This window comes from Astyanax mexicanus, chromosome 3, assembly GCF_023375975.1.
Source record: "Astyanax mexicanus isolate ESR-SI-001 chromosome 3, AstMex3_surface, whole genome shotgun sequence".
Lineage (NCBI taxonomy): Eukaryota > Metazoa > Chordata > Actinopteri > Characiformes > Acestrorhamphidae > Astyanax > Astyanax mexicanus.
In genome coordinates, this window is record NC_064410.1 from 28,765,636 (window position 1) to 28,779,770 (window position 14,135).

Consider the following 14,135-nt stretch of genomic DNA (forward strand, 5'->3'; position numbering starts at 1 on the left):
ACAGGTTTTTCAGTTTCATTGTCCAACCCCTTTATGACCCTGTAGTCTTTTGGTTGTTACAAATACACATACGGTTGTTATTTACCCCTGTTTGGGTTTTTTGACATCCTGATCTTGTTTTTCTTCAATTATAGATTCAACAAAGTACGCATTAAGGCCCCAACTGTTAAGGATGTGCTGGACTTTGACCGTCCAGAAGTCGAAAAGGTTGATCAACCAAAGACGAAAGAGGAAGCCAAAGAGTTTAAGAACAAAAGGTCAGACAGAGGTTTTAATGCACTCATCTACTGTTTAATTTAATGTGTGCAAGTCTGCAATTACTACAGTGTGTATATGTTTTTTTTTTTTATATAGAATTACTTCACTGGAAAGTGAATCCACTGAGCCACAAGAACGAGTGAAGGGTAGCCACGACAAAACCCATGAATGGGTCAGCTCCAAAAACAGTGACCTCTCTGACTGGACTCCTTGTGCAGGTAATACAGCGACAACAGAGATAATGGTTATTATTAATCCTGCTTGGATAGAGTTTGCATGCGATATGTGCAGTCTATATTTGATTGAGTAAATGAGTTGTGTGTGTGTGTGTGTTTTATCTTTTGCTACAGACTGGAGTTCAGATGAGGATCTTCCATCACCCTTTAAGCAGGAGGAGGATGAATATGCAAGTCAAACTGAGCCTCATCTGCTCTTTAAAATCACCAGTGATGATGGCTTCAGTGTGGAGGCAGAAAGCATAGAGGGTCAGAATTATCTTCATGTCAGCATGTTGTAGAGGAGTAGTGCTGCAGATTAGTGAAAGAATCATTCACTATGACACAAGCATCAGATTAGTAAAAGAATATTTTACTGTGACACAAGCATCAGATTTGTGAAAGGATCGTTCACTGTGATAATAGCATCAAATTTGGCACAAATTCTCTTCTAGACCAACTTTTTCCAAAAAATACATTAGCCATGCAGAAAAACAATACATTTTTTATGATCTTGGTGTCTGAATATAAGTTTTTGAGTATGGAAAATTCTATTCTGAATATACATAACATTGTTTAATGTTATGAAGATTAGCCATTGTATAAGTAGTGTGTATTGGTACTGAATTTGAAACGATTATTTAGTGTTTATTGTTGAGTTTTTCTGGGTTTATTAACATTTATTTAGATGGGACTTGAGCTAGGAGTGAGACAATTGTGAATAAGGGTTTTGAGAGAGAGAGAGGGGATTTGAAAATTACAACCAATTGCTAAACGGTTGCAAGCTGTTCGCAGTTACCCGTCGTGATTGAGCAAATAATTTTGGTGGTTTTCGGCACCCTAAAACATGGCTTGATTATGTGAAAATGAATAAGACTCAATGCGAGGAACAAGGGATGAGAAATAGATGAGTGTGGGTCAGTATGTCTGGATCATAGCTTGAGAATGTGTAGTAAAGGATGGTAGGGGCAAAAATAAATCCGAGTAACTGGGACTGGGAGAAATGAGGGAAATAAAATGACAAATAAATGAGTGCGGGTCAAAAAAAGTGCAGGTGTGTGTATAATATTATTATTATTATTATTATTATTTTTATATTGTTATTTTACATAAGACTGTTGGTAATTGGAGAAACTGCATAGTAAGAATTTCATTGTACAGTGTAACTGCTTGTTTCTGGTGTTCATATGACAGATAAAGCTGTACAATCTCTTATATTTTGTAGAAAAATAAATATAGATATATAGTTTTTTAATCTCATTATTTCACCCAGTTCTAGTTTGAATGGCTTTTCTGATAATGTAGTAATATAGTAGTTATAATTATTTATGCAGACTTTGGTGCTTGTATCACAAAATGAACAATTCTTCAAGAATTCTTCAAGCTGCAGCACTACAAACCCTGATTAAATGACCTGTCTTGCAAAATGCTTTTAATTTGTTTTAAAAATCTATATTGTGTTTTGTACAGTGTACGTAATATATTTTTATTATCTGTTTCAGTGGCGTGGAGGGCGGTGGTAGACGGAGTTCAGGAGGCACGGACAGGCTACAGGCTTGAGCAGTTACCGCTAGGGAGGATGAGTGGCGGTCGAGTAATGGGTGTCATTCATGATGCTGTGCTGTTCCTATTGGAGCAGCTGCAGGGGGCAGCCCAGTGCCACAAACACCGCTTTCGTTTCCACCAACATGAGAAACCTGAAAAAGAGCTTCCACTTAACCCAAGTGGCTGTGCTCGTGGTGAAGTTTATGAAAGGTAAGGCCCAGTTATGGACTTTTTTTTTTTTTTTTTTTTTTTTTAAATATGATTGAGAAGAGGGTCTGATTTTGTTTTCTGAACACAACATTCCACAACATTCATGGCAAATTTTTAATACCTTGTTCTGCAGGAAATCCACATTCGACATGTTTAACTTCCTGGCCTCCCAGCATCGCCAGCTCCCTGAGAGTAGGCCTTGTGATGAAGACGAGGATGATGTTAAGCTCAAATCTAGCAGGTCAGATTATGATGATAATTCCCTGTCTATCTTTCACAGTATACTGATATTATGGTAATGTGCTCTAGAACATGTCAGTTTTTTGTTCTATTGGCTAAACAGTCCTGAAATTACCTAGCAGTTAAACTTGTTGAAAAAATGTACCTAATAAATAATGTCTCTTAATGTTCGAACATTTCAGACGTGCAACCAGTACGGAATTGCCGATGGCAATGAGGTTCCGACACCTTGAGAAAACGTCTAAAGAAGCTGTAGGAGTGTACAGGTAATGAAACCAAACCATTTTGTGCATTTTTCTTGATTCTTTTTTAAATGTATTGCATGGCATGTTGTGCTGTTAATTAGTGTCCTCATTTGTTTTGCTTTGTGTTTTAGGTCTGCTATTCATGGGCGTGGACTTTTCTGCAAGAGAAACATAGAAGCTGGAGAAATGGTGATTGAATATGCTGGTAATGTCATTCGATCAGTCCTTACTGACAAGCGGGAGAAATATTACGACAGCAAGGTAAGTTACATGGTGAATTCTCACTAATGTCTGCTCTCTGATAATAAACTGTTTTTTGGGTGTTCTTTCAATAAATTTGGAAGATGTTTATTAAAAGTGAAGAAGTGTCTTAAGTGCCACTATGAGCGGGAGGTCGCAGGTTCGAACCCCAGCTCATGCAGCTTTGCCATCAAGCTGCTGGCGGGAGCATAATTGGCCCTGCTCCCTCCACATGGGTGGATGGCGCTCTCTCCCCACATCACTAAAGGGTGATGTCCACAGCACAGGGCGTCTGTGGTCTGATGTATCTGAGCCGTGTCGCTGCGCTTTTCTCAGAGTGCATCGACTCTCTTTTCTCTTTGGGGGGGGGGGGGGGGGTCCTAGTGAGTGGGTTGGGTAATTGACTGTACAAAATTAAGGGAGAAAATGGGAAAAATTTGAAATAAAATTTATTAAAAGTGAAGAAGTGATATCCTGATCTGATGCAGTGTGTTGGAATCAGAGCATGTGTAAATAGGACGGGTTCTATTATAGCTGTTATAAGCCTGATCCATGTACCTGCAGTGCTGTACATTTTGATTTAAATGTTTTAAATATAAAACCTATTTTGAAGTGAAAAATAAAGGTTTACATTAAAAAGTCAGCATGGAAGAGAGACACATTTTATCATATTTCAAATGATTAAAATTTTGTGCCATTTTAGTGAAAGATTTTTGTAAGCACTATGCCAGCAGTAGCATTTGTAAACTGTTATTGCCATTCTCACATAGCAGTTAAAAAGGAAACTAGCCCTAAGCAGCAGTCAGATTTCCCTTTTAAATATTATTTTTTTCTTTGCTTTGCTTCATTTATAATGATTTGCTAACAATAGGGGCAAAGCATGAAAATAAATCTTTATTTTTAAACCATTAACAAGCTCAAATTAGCTCCACTCTTCATTGGTAGAATTCTGAGGGTCCTGACATTTAAAACGATGAACTAAGAACTTTTAAAGAGGAGGTAGTTTATTTAAAAAAATGTTTATACACACAGAAGCTGTACGTTGTTTCCGGGTGCCGCCATCTTGAAATTAAGTCACAATAATTCTTCTGATGGGCACAAACAGATAGGTATGATAGAGGAACTTCAGAAATGTAATGTTTAATTCACCTGGCACACACATTATACCTAACCATTGATGTTTAACCTCACTAAAGAGGTTGAACAACAAGATAACACCTCACAACTTGTACAGATGTGGGGTGTTTCCTAGCTGTCTCCTGAATAAACACTTTGTGTTCAGTTACATTATGCTATCACATGACTTAAGTGTAAAAGGCATATGCATGTCATGGCCAAAAATAGACCTGTCACAATAATTACATTATTGACTTATCGAACAATAATTGGACACTAGCTCAATAATATTTGACAATCGTGATATCTTCTATTGTGTTTATTTGAATGTTTGTTCATATATATAACAGAGAACATTATTTTAGCCAGTTATGTTGAAAAAAAAAAAACTTCAATAACTGCAGCTCCATACACACACGGTAAAGGAAAGAGTATAAAATATAAAATTTTGTTGTATTTAAAAGAGTATAAATACTTTGCTATGATGATATACTATCATCATTATGGCAGCGACATTTAAATGGTCTTAAAATGACAATAATATTATTTATTGCAATAATTACTGGGATGATGCATCGTCCACAAAAAATGCTATCGTGACAGGCCTAGCCAAATTAATGTAATGAATTTATATATATATATATTTTTTTTTTTATTACAAAATATTGTTTTTAATTGTACTTAGCCATTTGCTGACACCCCTCTCTCTCTCTCTCTCTCTCTCTCTCTCAATAGGGCATTGGCTGCTACATGTTCCGCATCGATGACTTTGATGTAGTGGACGCAACCATGCACGGAAACGCAGCACGTTTTATTAACCACTCATGTGAACCCAACTGTTACTCGCGAGTCATTAACGTGGAAGGCCGGAAGCACATCGTCATATTCGCTCTGAGGAAGATCTACCGTGGGGAGGAGCTCACCTACGACTACAAATTCCCCATTGAAGATGCCAGCAACAAGCTGCACTGTAACTGTTCAGCCAGGCGGTGCAGACGCTTTTTGAACTAAGATTACTGCTTTTCCTTGCCTTTTAAACGGGGTCACCCTTTTAAGAAGTGTTGAAAATTGATTGGTGGTTCTCAGGGGCAAAATAGAAAGTGGAAAGTGGATGTAGGAAACATTTGACCTTAATTGAACAACCATTTTCATATGAAATCTGAACCTGAAGGACCAGAACATGACAGACAGCTACATAACATTGTTTTTTATCTGTTATGTCCTGCTTAATCTTTCTTGGTTGGCAGCTTTGAAAATCGTTCTGCTTTTTAGCTTGTGTAATGCTTAATTGTTTTCTTAATGGCTGCTCACAGCCATGGTGCAGTAACTTCGGCTCACAAGGGCTGCTGAGCGTAAACCCAATAGTTTGTTTTAAGGGTGTTTTTGCAGTTTTGCTACTGATTTCTGAAGAGTTCTGTAGAGTCCTGAACTTGCACCTTATCAACTCTGTAAGAGTTGGATTGTTATACCCTGTTTGTGGGACTTTCAGTGAATTTTGTGAACAGATGCTTCAGTGAACATTTTAAATTCAGGTGCTAATAAAAGCACCAGACTTTTTTTTTTTGTTTCTGCTGCTTTTATATTTTCCACCTAGCTTTGTTTCATTTTTGAGCACCATGCAGTCAATTTGTGTGAGGTTGATGGCCTAGCCTACTTAAGTGTGGATTTCCTACATCTTCCCGCGTTTGGGTACTTGATTATTTACCCCTGCTTTTGTGCAGATGAGGTTCTGTGTTTATGAAGGGGAGGTCTGCTCTGCGTAGTTAATTTGTGTGTGTTTTTTTCTTTTAATATACCTGTTTTTATACTTTCTCAACCCTCTATTTCTTAAGTTACATAGATTGCATAAGCTATCAGTTCTCTTAGCTGTTCATATTGTGTAAATCCTAATCCTAATTTTTCACATTTTTAAAACATAGCTTGACATGTAGATATGACTAAAGCATCACCTGAAGAAATAATCGTGCTGTTATATATTATATAGCCAAGTGTTGTTGTTTTTTTTCCTCCCCCTTTTACCCTGTCTCTTCCACAGCCAGTCATACCAGGGACATTTTCCAGATCTTCTACCTCAGTGGCTCATGCCCCTTAATAGTGAAATATGAACAGTATCGCAGAATTTGCTGCAGTTCTACACTAGCATAGAATTTTCGCAATATGACTGCAGAATATTATTATTGTTATTATAATTGTTGTTGTTGTTCTTATTATTTTTTCTTCCTTTCAGCATCAGACCCTCCCTTGTGCATTTGTACAGAATGTTTTGTTTATGCAACATGAAGAGTAAGGATTGAGTCCCTAATTTAGCATGAGGAACTTGTCCATGTTATTTAGCATAGTGCAAGTCTTTGTACATTATTGTATAAAAATGTTGAGATCTGTTAAATTTTTCTACGCACTTTTTTTATTTATGATGTTCTAAATGTAATAAAGATCCTACAATTTTTCAACAAAATATACCTGAATGGTAAAGCGTTCTCTTGACTACATTTATCTTATGTAACTCATGGCCCTTCTCTCCAACTTCAAGACCTTCCACGGCCCCAGGAATATTGTATTTGTCGTTAAAAAACAAATACAGCCCAACCATCAACATTTCTAGTTCTGTTGCATGTAAAGCCTAGTGCTAGGTACTCACTGCTGTATTTTCTTTATTTAGATTCACTTGTAGATGCTGCAGCTTTAAAGACGTTTTGTTTTGCAAATAAATAAACAAAATGTCTGTCACTTAAATTGAATTTGATAAACAACCTATAAGAAGAATTTGTACTTTGCAAAATAGAAAAAAAACTGTCTACAGCCCCTTTGCGGTACGTCTGCAATCCACTGGGGAACCGCGGCTCATGGCTTGAAAACCACTCGCCTAAGCTATAAGAGGACTAAACTCCCTAAAAAAAAAGGCTTCAATTCCAACTATGGTCATGTATTTAGCATCATATCCAGAGGTTGTCTTAAAAAAATGGAAGCATGAGTGCTGCCAGTATCGCTGCAGAGGTTGATGAATTGGAAGGGGAAGTGATACAGGGATTGGACAATGAAACTGAAACACCTGGTTTTAGTCCACAAGAATTTATTGTCCCAACAGACAGTTCTGGTGGAAACAGTAGAGTTGAGGTGCACATTGAATTCTGCCGTGATTTGGGCAGGCGTGTTTTTTTTTTTTTTTTTTTTGGATAAAATCCGGGTTAGCACCCGAACATCCCTTTCAGACAGCTTCCTTTTACAGCGTCCACAGTTAATCCTGTTGGATGTGGTTCATCGTTCTTGGTGGTATGCTGACATTACCCTGGATACCGTGGCTCTTAATACATCACAAAGACTTGCTGTCTTGGTCACAGATGCGCCAGCAAGACGCGCACCAACAAGTTGTCCTCTTTTGAACTCTGGTATTTTACCCATAATGTTGTGTGCATTGCAATGTTTTGAGCAAAACTGTGCTCTTACCCTGCTAATTGAACCTTTACAGTGCAATGTGTAATTAAAAAAGATTGGCCACCAGGCTGCTCCGATTTAGCCATGAAACCTTCCACACTAAAATGACAGGGGTTTCAGTTTCATTGTCCAACCCCTGTATAATAAAATAGTTAAAATCTCTGGCTGACATCTGAGGAAATGTGCCAGGACTCGTCAGAGGGAAGTGCTTACGTTTTGGCCCAGAAAAAAAGGGGCACATTGCGAGATTGACTCTTAGACGCACCCCCTGCTGACCCCTCCAAACCATAAGAAGTGTCAACACAATATGGACAAACCACAAAGGTTTTTGGATACTGTTCTCGACGAGACAAAATTGGAACCCTTTGAGCCAATTTCTCAGCGATATGTCTGGAGGAGGAAGAACGTAGCTTATAAAGAAAAAAAAACAACATATTGCCTACAGTGAAGCATGGTGGTGGGTCAGTCGTGCTATAGGGTTGTTTTGCTTCTTCAGGTACAGGGACTCTCCACCATGTGAAAGGTACCATGAATTCAGTTAACTACCAGGAGATCTTGAGTGGAAATGTCATGCAGTGTCATGTTCATTGACAGTATATATTAACTGGACCAAGCCATCCCGCTGATTTCAACGGAGCCAGGTGAGGCCAAATGTCACTTCCTGATCGGCTTCTCGTGGGGCATTAACTGGGAAAGTGAGAGATTGCGCACGCGTGCCGTGCAAACAACCGTACTGTTTATAGGAGCTGCACAGACCTATTAACTCCATTCTAGTTCATATCTAGTTAGTGTGATTGCAGTAATGCAATCACAGTATTGTTCTTCTTAAGTCTTATTCTTCTTCTTCTTATTATTATTATTAGTGTGATTGCAGTAATGCAATCACAGTATTGTTCTTCTTAAGTCTTATTCTTCTTCTTCTTCTTCTTATTAGTGTGATTGCAGTAATGCAATCACAGTATTGATCTTCTTAAGTCTTATTCTTCTTCTTCTTCTTCTTCTTATTATTAGTGTGATTGCAGATCACACTATTGATCTTCTTAAGTCTGTTTCTTATTATTATTATTATTATTATTATTATTCCACCTGTTTTTTGTCCGGTTAACTAGTGCCGCAGTTTTCGAAATATCGACTTCGTTCAAAAGAGAAAACGTGCGTCCATATCGGGAATGGTGGGCTTGTATACAGCTTTCCGATCGGACTTACGTTTTTCGTAAAAACTTCGTAAGTACGCGTTTTTTTGCCCATTGAAAATGAATGGGCAGAACTTTGCACGCCCGTGGACGTCGCAATGTTTGAAATACGAAGATGAAACCAATTGAGGACCTGTAGAACTTATTGAGCTCTTTCCGAAAATATGCGTTACGAAAAGTTACGACGTACGGATTTCGTACGATTGTCGTACGAAGTGGCCCCATTGGAATGAATGGGGCCAATCGGAGGACGGCAGCTAGATCGAAGGACAGGTAGCTAGAACTCCAGTACTGTGAGTGTATGGAGCAGCTATGGGATAAAACAGCATTAGGTCAAAAGTTTGGACACCCCGGCCCCCCAGTACTGTATGTAATGGAGCCATGGGTCAAAAGTTTGGACACCCCGGCCCCCCAGTACTGTGTGTAATGGAGCCACGGGTCAAAAGTTTGGACACCCCCGAACGGCCAGAGCAACCTAGCGTGCATAGCTGATTGATGTATTTGCACGTTGCGTAGCAACGTGCAAACACCATTTAATCTAATTTATGCATATAAATCACCTAGCAACCACCTAGAAACACCATAGCAACCACCCCGGATACCCTAGCAACACCTTAGCAACCGCCTAGCAACACCCTAGCAACCACCTAGCAACCACCTAGCAACACCTTAGCAACCACCCCGGATACCATAGCAACACCTTAGCAACCGCCTAGCAACACCTTAGCAACCACCTAGCAAACACCTAGCAACACCTTAGCAACCACCCCGGATACCATAGCAACACCTTAGCAACCGCCTAGCAACACCTTAGCAACCACCTAGCAACCACCTAGCAACACCTTAGCAACCACCCCGGATACCATAGCAACACCTTAGCAACCGCCTAGCAACACCTTAGCAACCACCTAGCAACCACCTAGCAACACCTTAGCAACCACCCCGGATACCATAGCAACACCTTAGCAACCGCCTAGCAACACCCTAGCAACCACCTAGCAACCACCTAGCAACACCTTAGCAACCACCCCGGATACCATAGCAACACCTTAGCAACCGCCTAGCAACACCCTAGCAACCACCTAGCAACCACCTAGCAACACCTTAGCAACCACCCCGGATACCATAGCAACACCTTAGCAACCGCCTAGCAACACCCTAGCAAACACCTAGCAACCACCTAGCAACACCTTAGCAACCACCCAAGATACCATATCAACACCTTAGCAACCGCCTAGCAACACCCTAGCAACCACCTAGCAACCACCTAGCAACACCTTAGCAACCACCCCGGATACCATAGCAACACCTTAGCAACCGCCTAGCAACACCCTAGCAACCACCTAGCAACCACCTAGCAACACCTTAGCAACCACCCCGGATACCATAGCAACACCTTAGCAACCGCCTAGCAACACCCTAGCAACCACCTAGCAACCACCTAGCAACACCTTAGCAACCACCCCGGATACCATAGCAACACCTTAGCAACCGCCTAGCAACACCCTAGCAACCACCTAGCAACCACCTAGCAACACCTTAGCAACCACCCAAGATACCATAGCAACACCTTAGCAACCGCCTAGCAACACCCTAGCAACCACCTAGCAACCACCTAGCAACACCTTAGCAACCACCCCGGATACCATAGCAACACCTTAGCAACCGCCTAGCAACACCTTAGCAACCACCTAGCAACACCTTAGCAACCACCCCGGATACCATAGCAACACCTTAGCAACCGCCTAGCAACACCTTAGCAACCACCTAGCAACCACCTAGCAACACCTTAGCAACCACCCCGGATACCATAGCAACACCTTAGCAACCGCCTAGCAACACCTTAGCAACCACCTAGCAACCACCTAGCAACACCTTAGCAACCACCCCGGATACCATAGCAACACCTTAGCAACCGCCTAGCAACACCTTAGCAACCACCTAGCAACACCTTAGCAACCACCCCGGATACCATAGCAACACCTTAGCAACCGCCTAGCAACACCCTAGCAACCACCTAGCAACCACCTAGCAACACCTTAGCAACCACCCCGGATACCATAGCAACACCTTAGCAACCGCCTAGCAACACCCTAGCAACCACCTAGCAACCACCTAGCAACACCTTAGCAACCACCCCGGATACCATAGCAACACCTTAGCAACCGCCTAGCAACACCCTAGCAACCACCTAGCAACCACCTAGCAACACCTTAGCAACCACCCCGGATACCATAGCAACACCTTAGCAACCGCCTAGCAACACCCTAGCAACCACATAGCAACCACCTAGCAACACCTTAGCAACCACCCCGGATACCATAGCAACACCTTAGCAACCGCCTAGCAACACCTTAGCAACCACCTAGCAACCACCTAGCAACACCTTAGCAACCACCTAGCAACACCTTAGCAACCACCCAAGATACCATAGCAACACCTTAGCAACCGCCTAGCAACACCTTAGCAACCACCTAGCAACATCTTAGCAACCACCACGGATACCATAGCAACACCTTAGCAACACCTTAGCAGATACCAGCCAGCACTGCAATCACACTCGCAGTTTCTGCAGGAACTGCAATCTAGTTAGTGTGATTGCAGTATGCAATCACAGTACTGTTATTCTTAAGTCTTATTCTTATTATTATTCCACCTGTTTTTTGTCCGGTTAACTAGTGCCGCAGTTTTTGAAATATCGACTTCGTTCAAAAGAGAAAACGTGCGTCCATATCGGGAATGGTGGGCTTGTATACAGCTTTCCGATCGGACTTACGTTTTTCGTAAAAACTTCGTAAGTACGCGTTTTTTTGCCCATTGAAAATGAATGGGCAGAACTTTGCACGCCCGTGGACGTCGCAATTTTTGAAATACGAAGATGAAACCAATTGAGGACCTGTAGAACTTATTGAGCTCTTTCCGAAAATATGCGTTTCGAAAAGTTACGACGTACGGATTTCGTACGATTGTCGTACGAAGTGGCCCCATTGGAATGAATGGGGCCAATCGGAGGACGGCAGCTAGATCGAAGGACAGGTAGCTAGAACTCCAGTACTGTGAGTGTATGGAGCAGCTATGGGATAAAACAGCGTTAGGTCAAAAGTTTGGACACCCCGGCCCCCCAGTACTGTGTGTAATGGAGCCATGGGTCAAAAGTTTGGACACCCCAGAGCCCCAGTACTGTGTGTAATGGAGCCACGGGTCAAAAGTTTGGACACCCCCGAACGGCCAGAGCAACCTAGCGTGCATAGCTGATTGATGTATTTGCACGTTGCGTAGCATTTAATCTAATTTATGCATATACATCACCTAGCAACCACCTAGCAACACCTTAGCAACCACCTAGCAACCACCTAGCAACACCTTAGCAACCACCCCGGATACCATAGCAACACCTTAGCAACCGCCTAGCAACAGCTTAGGAGTGACCTACCAACCACTTAGCAACACCATAGCAACCACCCTGGATACCTTAGCAACCGCCTAGCAACACCCTAGCAACCACCTAGCAACCACCTAGCAACACCTTAGCAACCACCCCGGATACCATAGCAACACCTTAGCAACCGCCTAGCCACACCCTAGCAACCACCTAGCAACACCTTAGCAACCACCCCGGATACCCTAGCAACACCTTAGCAACCGCCTAGCAACACCTTAGCAACCACCTAGCAACCACCTAGCAACACCTTAGCAACCACCCCGGATACCATAGCAACACCTTAGCAACCGCCTAGCAACACCTTAGCAACCACCTAGCAACCACCTAGCAACACCTTAGCAACCACCCCGGATACCATAGCAACACCTTAGCAACCGCCTAGCAACACCCTAGCAACCACCTAGCAACACCTTAGCAACCACCCCGGATACCATAGCAACACCTTAGCAACCGCCTAGCAACACCTTAGCAACCACCTAGCAACCACCTAGCAACACCTTAGCAACCACCCCGGATACCATAGCAACACCTTAGCAACCGCCTAGCAACACCTTAGCAACCACCTAGCAACACCTTAGCAACCACCCCGGATACCATAGCAACACCTTAGCAACCGCCTAGCAACACCTTAGCAACCACCTAGCAACACCTTAGCAACCACCCCAGATACCATAGCAACACCTTAGCAACCGCCTAGCAACACCTTAGCAACCACCTAGCAACCACTTAGCAACACCTTAGCAACCACCACGGATACCATAGCCACACCTTAGCAACCACTTAGCAACACCTTAGCAACACCACAGCAGATACCAGCCAGCACTGCAATCACACTCGCAGTTTCTGTAGGAACTGCAATCTAGTTATTATTATTATTCCACCTGTTTTTTGTCCGGTTAACTAGTGCCGCAGTTTTCGAAATATCGACTTCGTTCAAAAGAGAAAACGTGCGTCCATATCGGGAATGGTGGGCTTGTATACAGCTTTCCGATCGGACTTACGTTTTTCGTAAAAACTTCGTAAGTACGCGTTTTTTTGCCCATTGAAAATGAATGGGCAGAACTTTGCACGCCCGTGGACGTCGCAATTTTTGAAATACGAAGATGAAACCAATTGAGGACCTGTAGAACTTATTGAGCTCTTTCCGAAAATATGCGTTACGAAAAGTTACGTCGTACGGATTTCGTACGATTGTCGTACGAAGTGGCCCCATTGGAATGAATGGGGCAAATCGGAGGACGGCAGCTAGATCGAAGGACAGGTAGCTAGAACTCCAGTACTGTGTGTAATGGAGCAGCTATGGGATAAAACAGCATTAGGTCAAAAGTTTGGACACCCCGGCCCCCCAGTACTGTGTGTAATGGAGCCACGGGTCAAAAGTTTGGACACCCCAGAGCCCCAGCACTGTGTGTAATGGAGCCACGGGTCAAAAGTTTGGACACCCCAGAGCCCCAGCACTGTGTGTAATGGAGCCACGGGTCAAAAGTTTGGACACCCCAGAGCCCAGTACTGTGTGTAATGGAGCCACGGGTCAAAAGTTTGGACACCCCAGAGCCCCAGCACTGTGTGTAATGGAGCTGCGGGTCAAAAGTTTGGACACCCCAGAGCCCCAGCACTGTGTGTAATGGAGTCACGGGTCAAAAGTTTGGACACCCCAGAGCCCCAGCACTGTGTGTAATGGAGCCACGGGTCAAAAGTTTGGACACCCCAGAGCCCCAGTACTGTGTAATGGAGCCACGGGTCAAAAGTTTGGACACCCCAGTGCCCCAGTACTGTGTGTAATGGAGCAACTGGTCAAAAGTTTGGGTACCCCGGTCAGCTCTGCAATCACACTCGCAGTTTCTGTAGGAACTGCAATCTAGTTAGTGTGATTGCAGTATGCAATCACAGTACTGTTATTCTTAAGTCTTATTCTTATTATTATTCCACCTGTTTTTTGTCCGGTTAACTAGTGCCGCAGTTTTCGAAATATCGACTTCGTTCAAAAGAGAAAACGTGC

General features: G+C 42.5%; 1 protein-coding gene across 4 annotated transcripts in view; it reads left to right on the forward strand.

The window, feature by feature from the left end:
- kmt2ba (lysine (K)-specific methyltransferase 2Ba) overlaps positions 1–6,528 on the forward strand; it is a 37,856-nt gene extending 31,328 nt beyond the window's left edge. For all 4 annotated transcript variants that reach the window (XM_049476291.1, XM_049476293.1, XM_049476292.1 and 1 more), the window contains 8 exons: positions 135–257; positions 355–476; positions 609–743; positions 1,976–2,228; positions 2,362–2,469; positions 2,651–2,734; positions 2,845–2,974; positions 4,805–6,528. In XM_049476291.1, the coding sequence (XP_049332248.1) occupies positions 135–257; positions 355–476; positions 609–743; positions 1,976–2,228; positions 2,362–2,469; positions 2,651–2,734; positions 2,845–2,974; positions 4,805–5,080 (1,231 nt within the window). In that variant the 3' untranslated portion in view covers positions 5,081–6,528. The remainder of the gene's footprint in view (positions 1–134; positions 258–354; positions 477–608; positions 744–1,975; positions 2,229–2,361; positions 2,470–2,650; positions 2,735–2,844; positions 2,975–4,804) is intronic.
- The last annotated feature ends 7,607 nt before the right edge of the window (positions 6,529–14,135 follow it).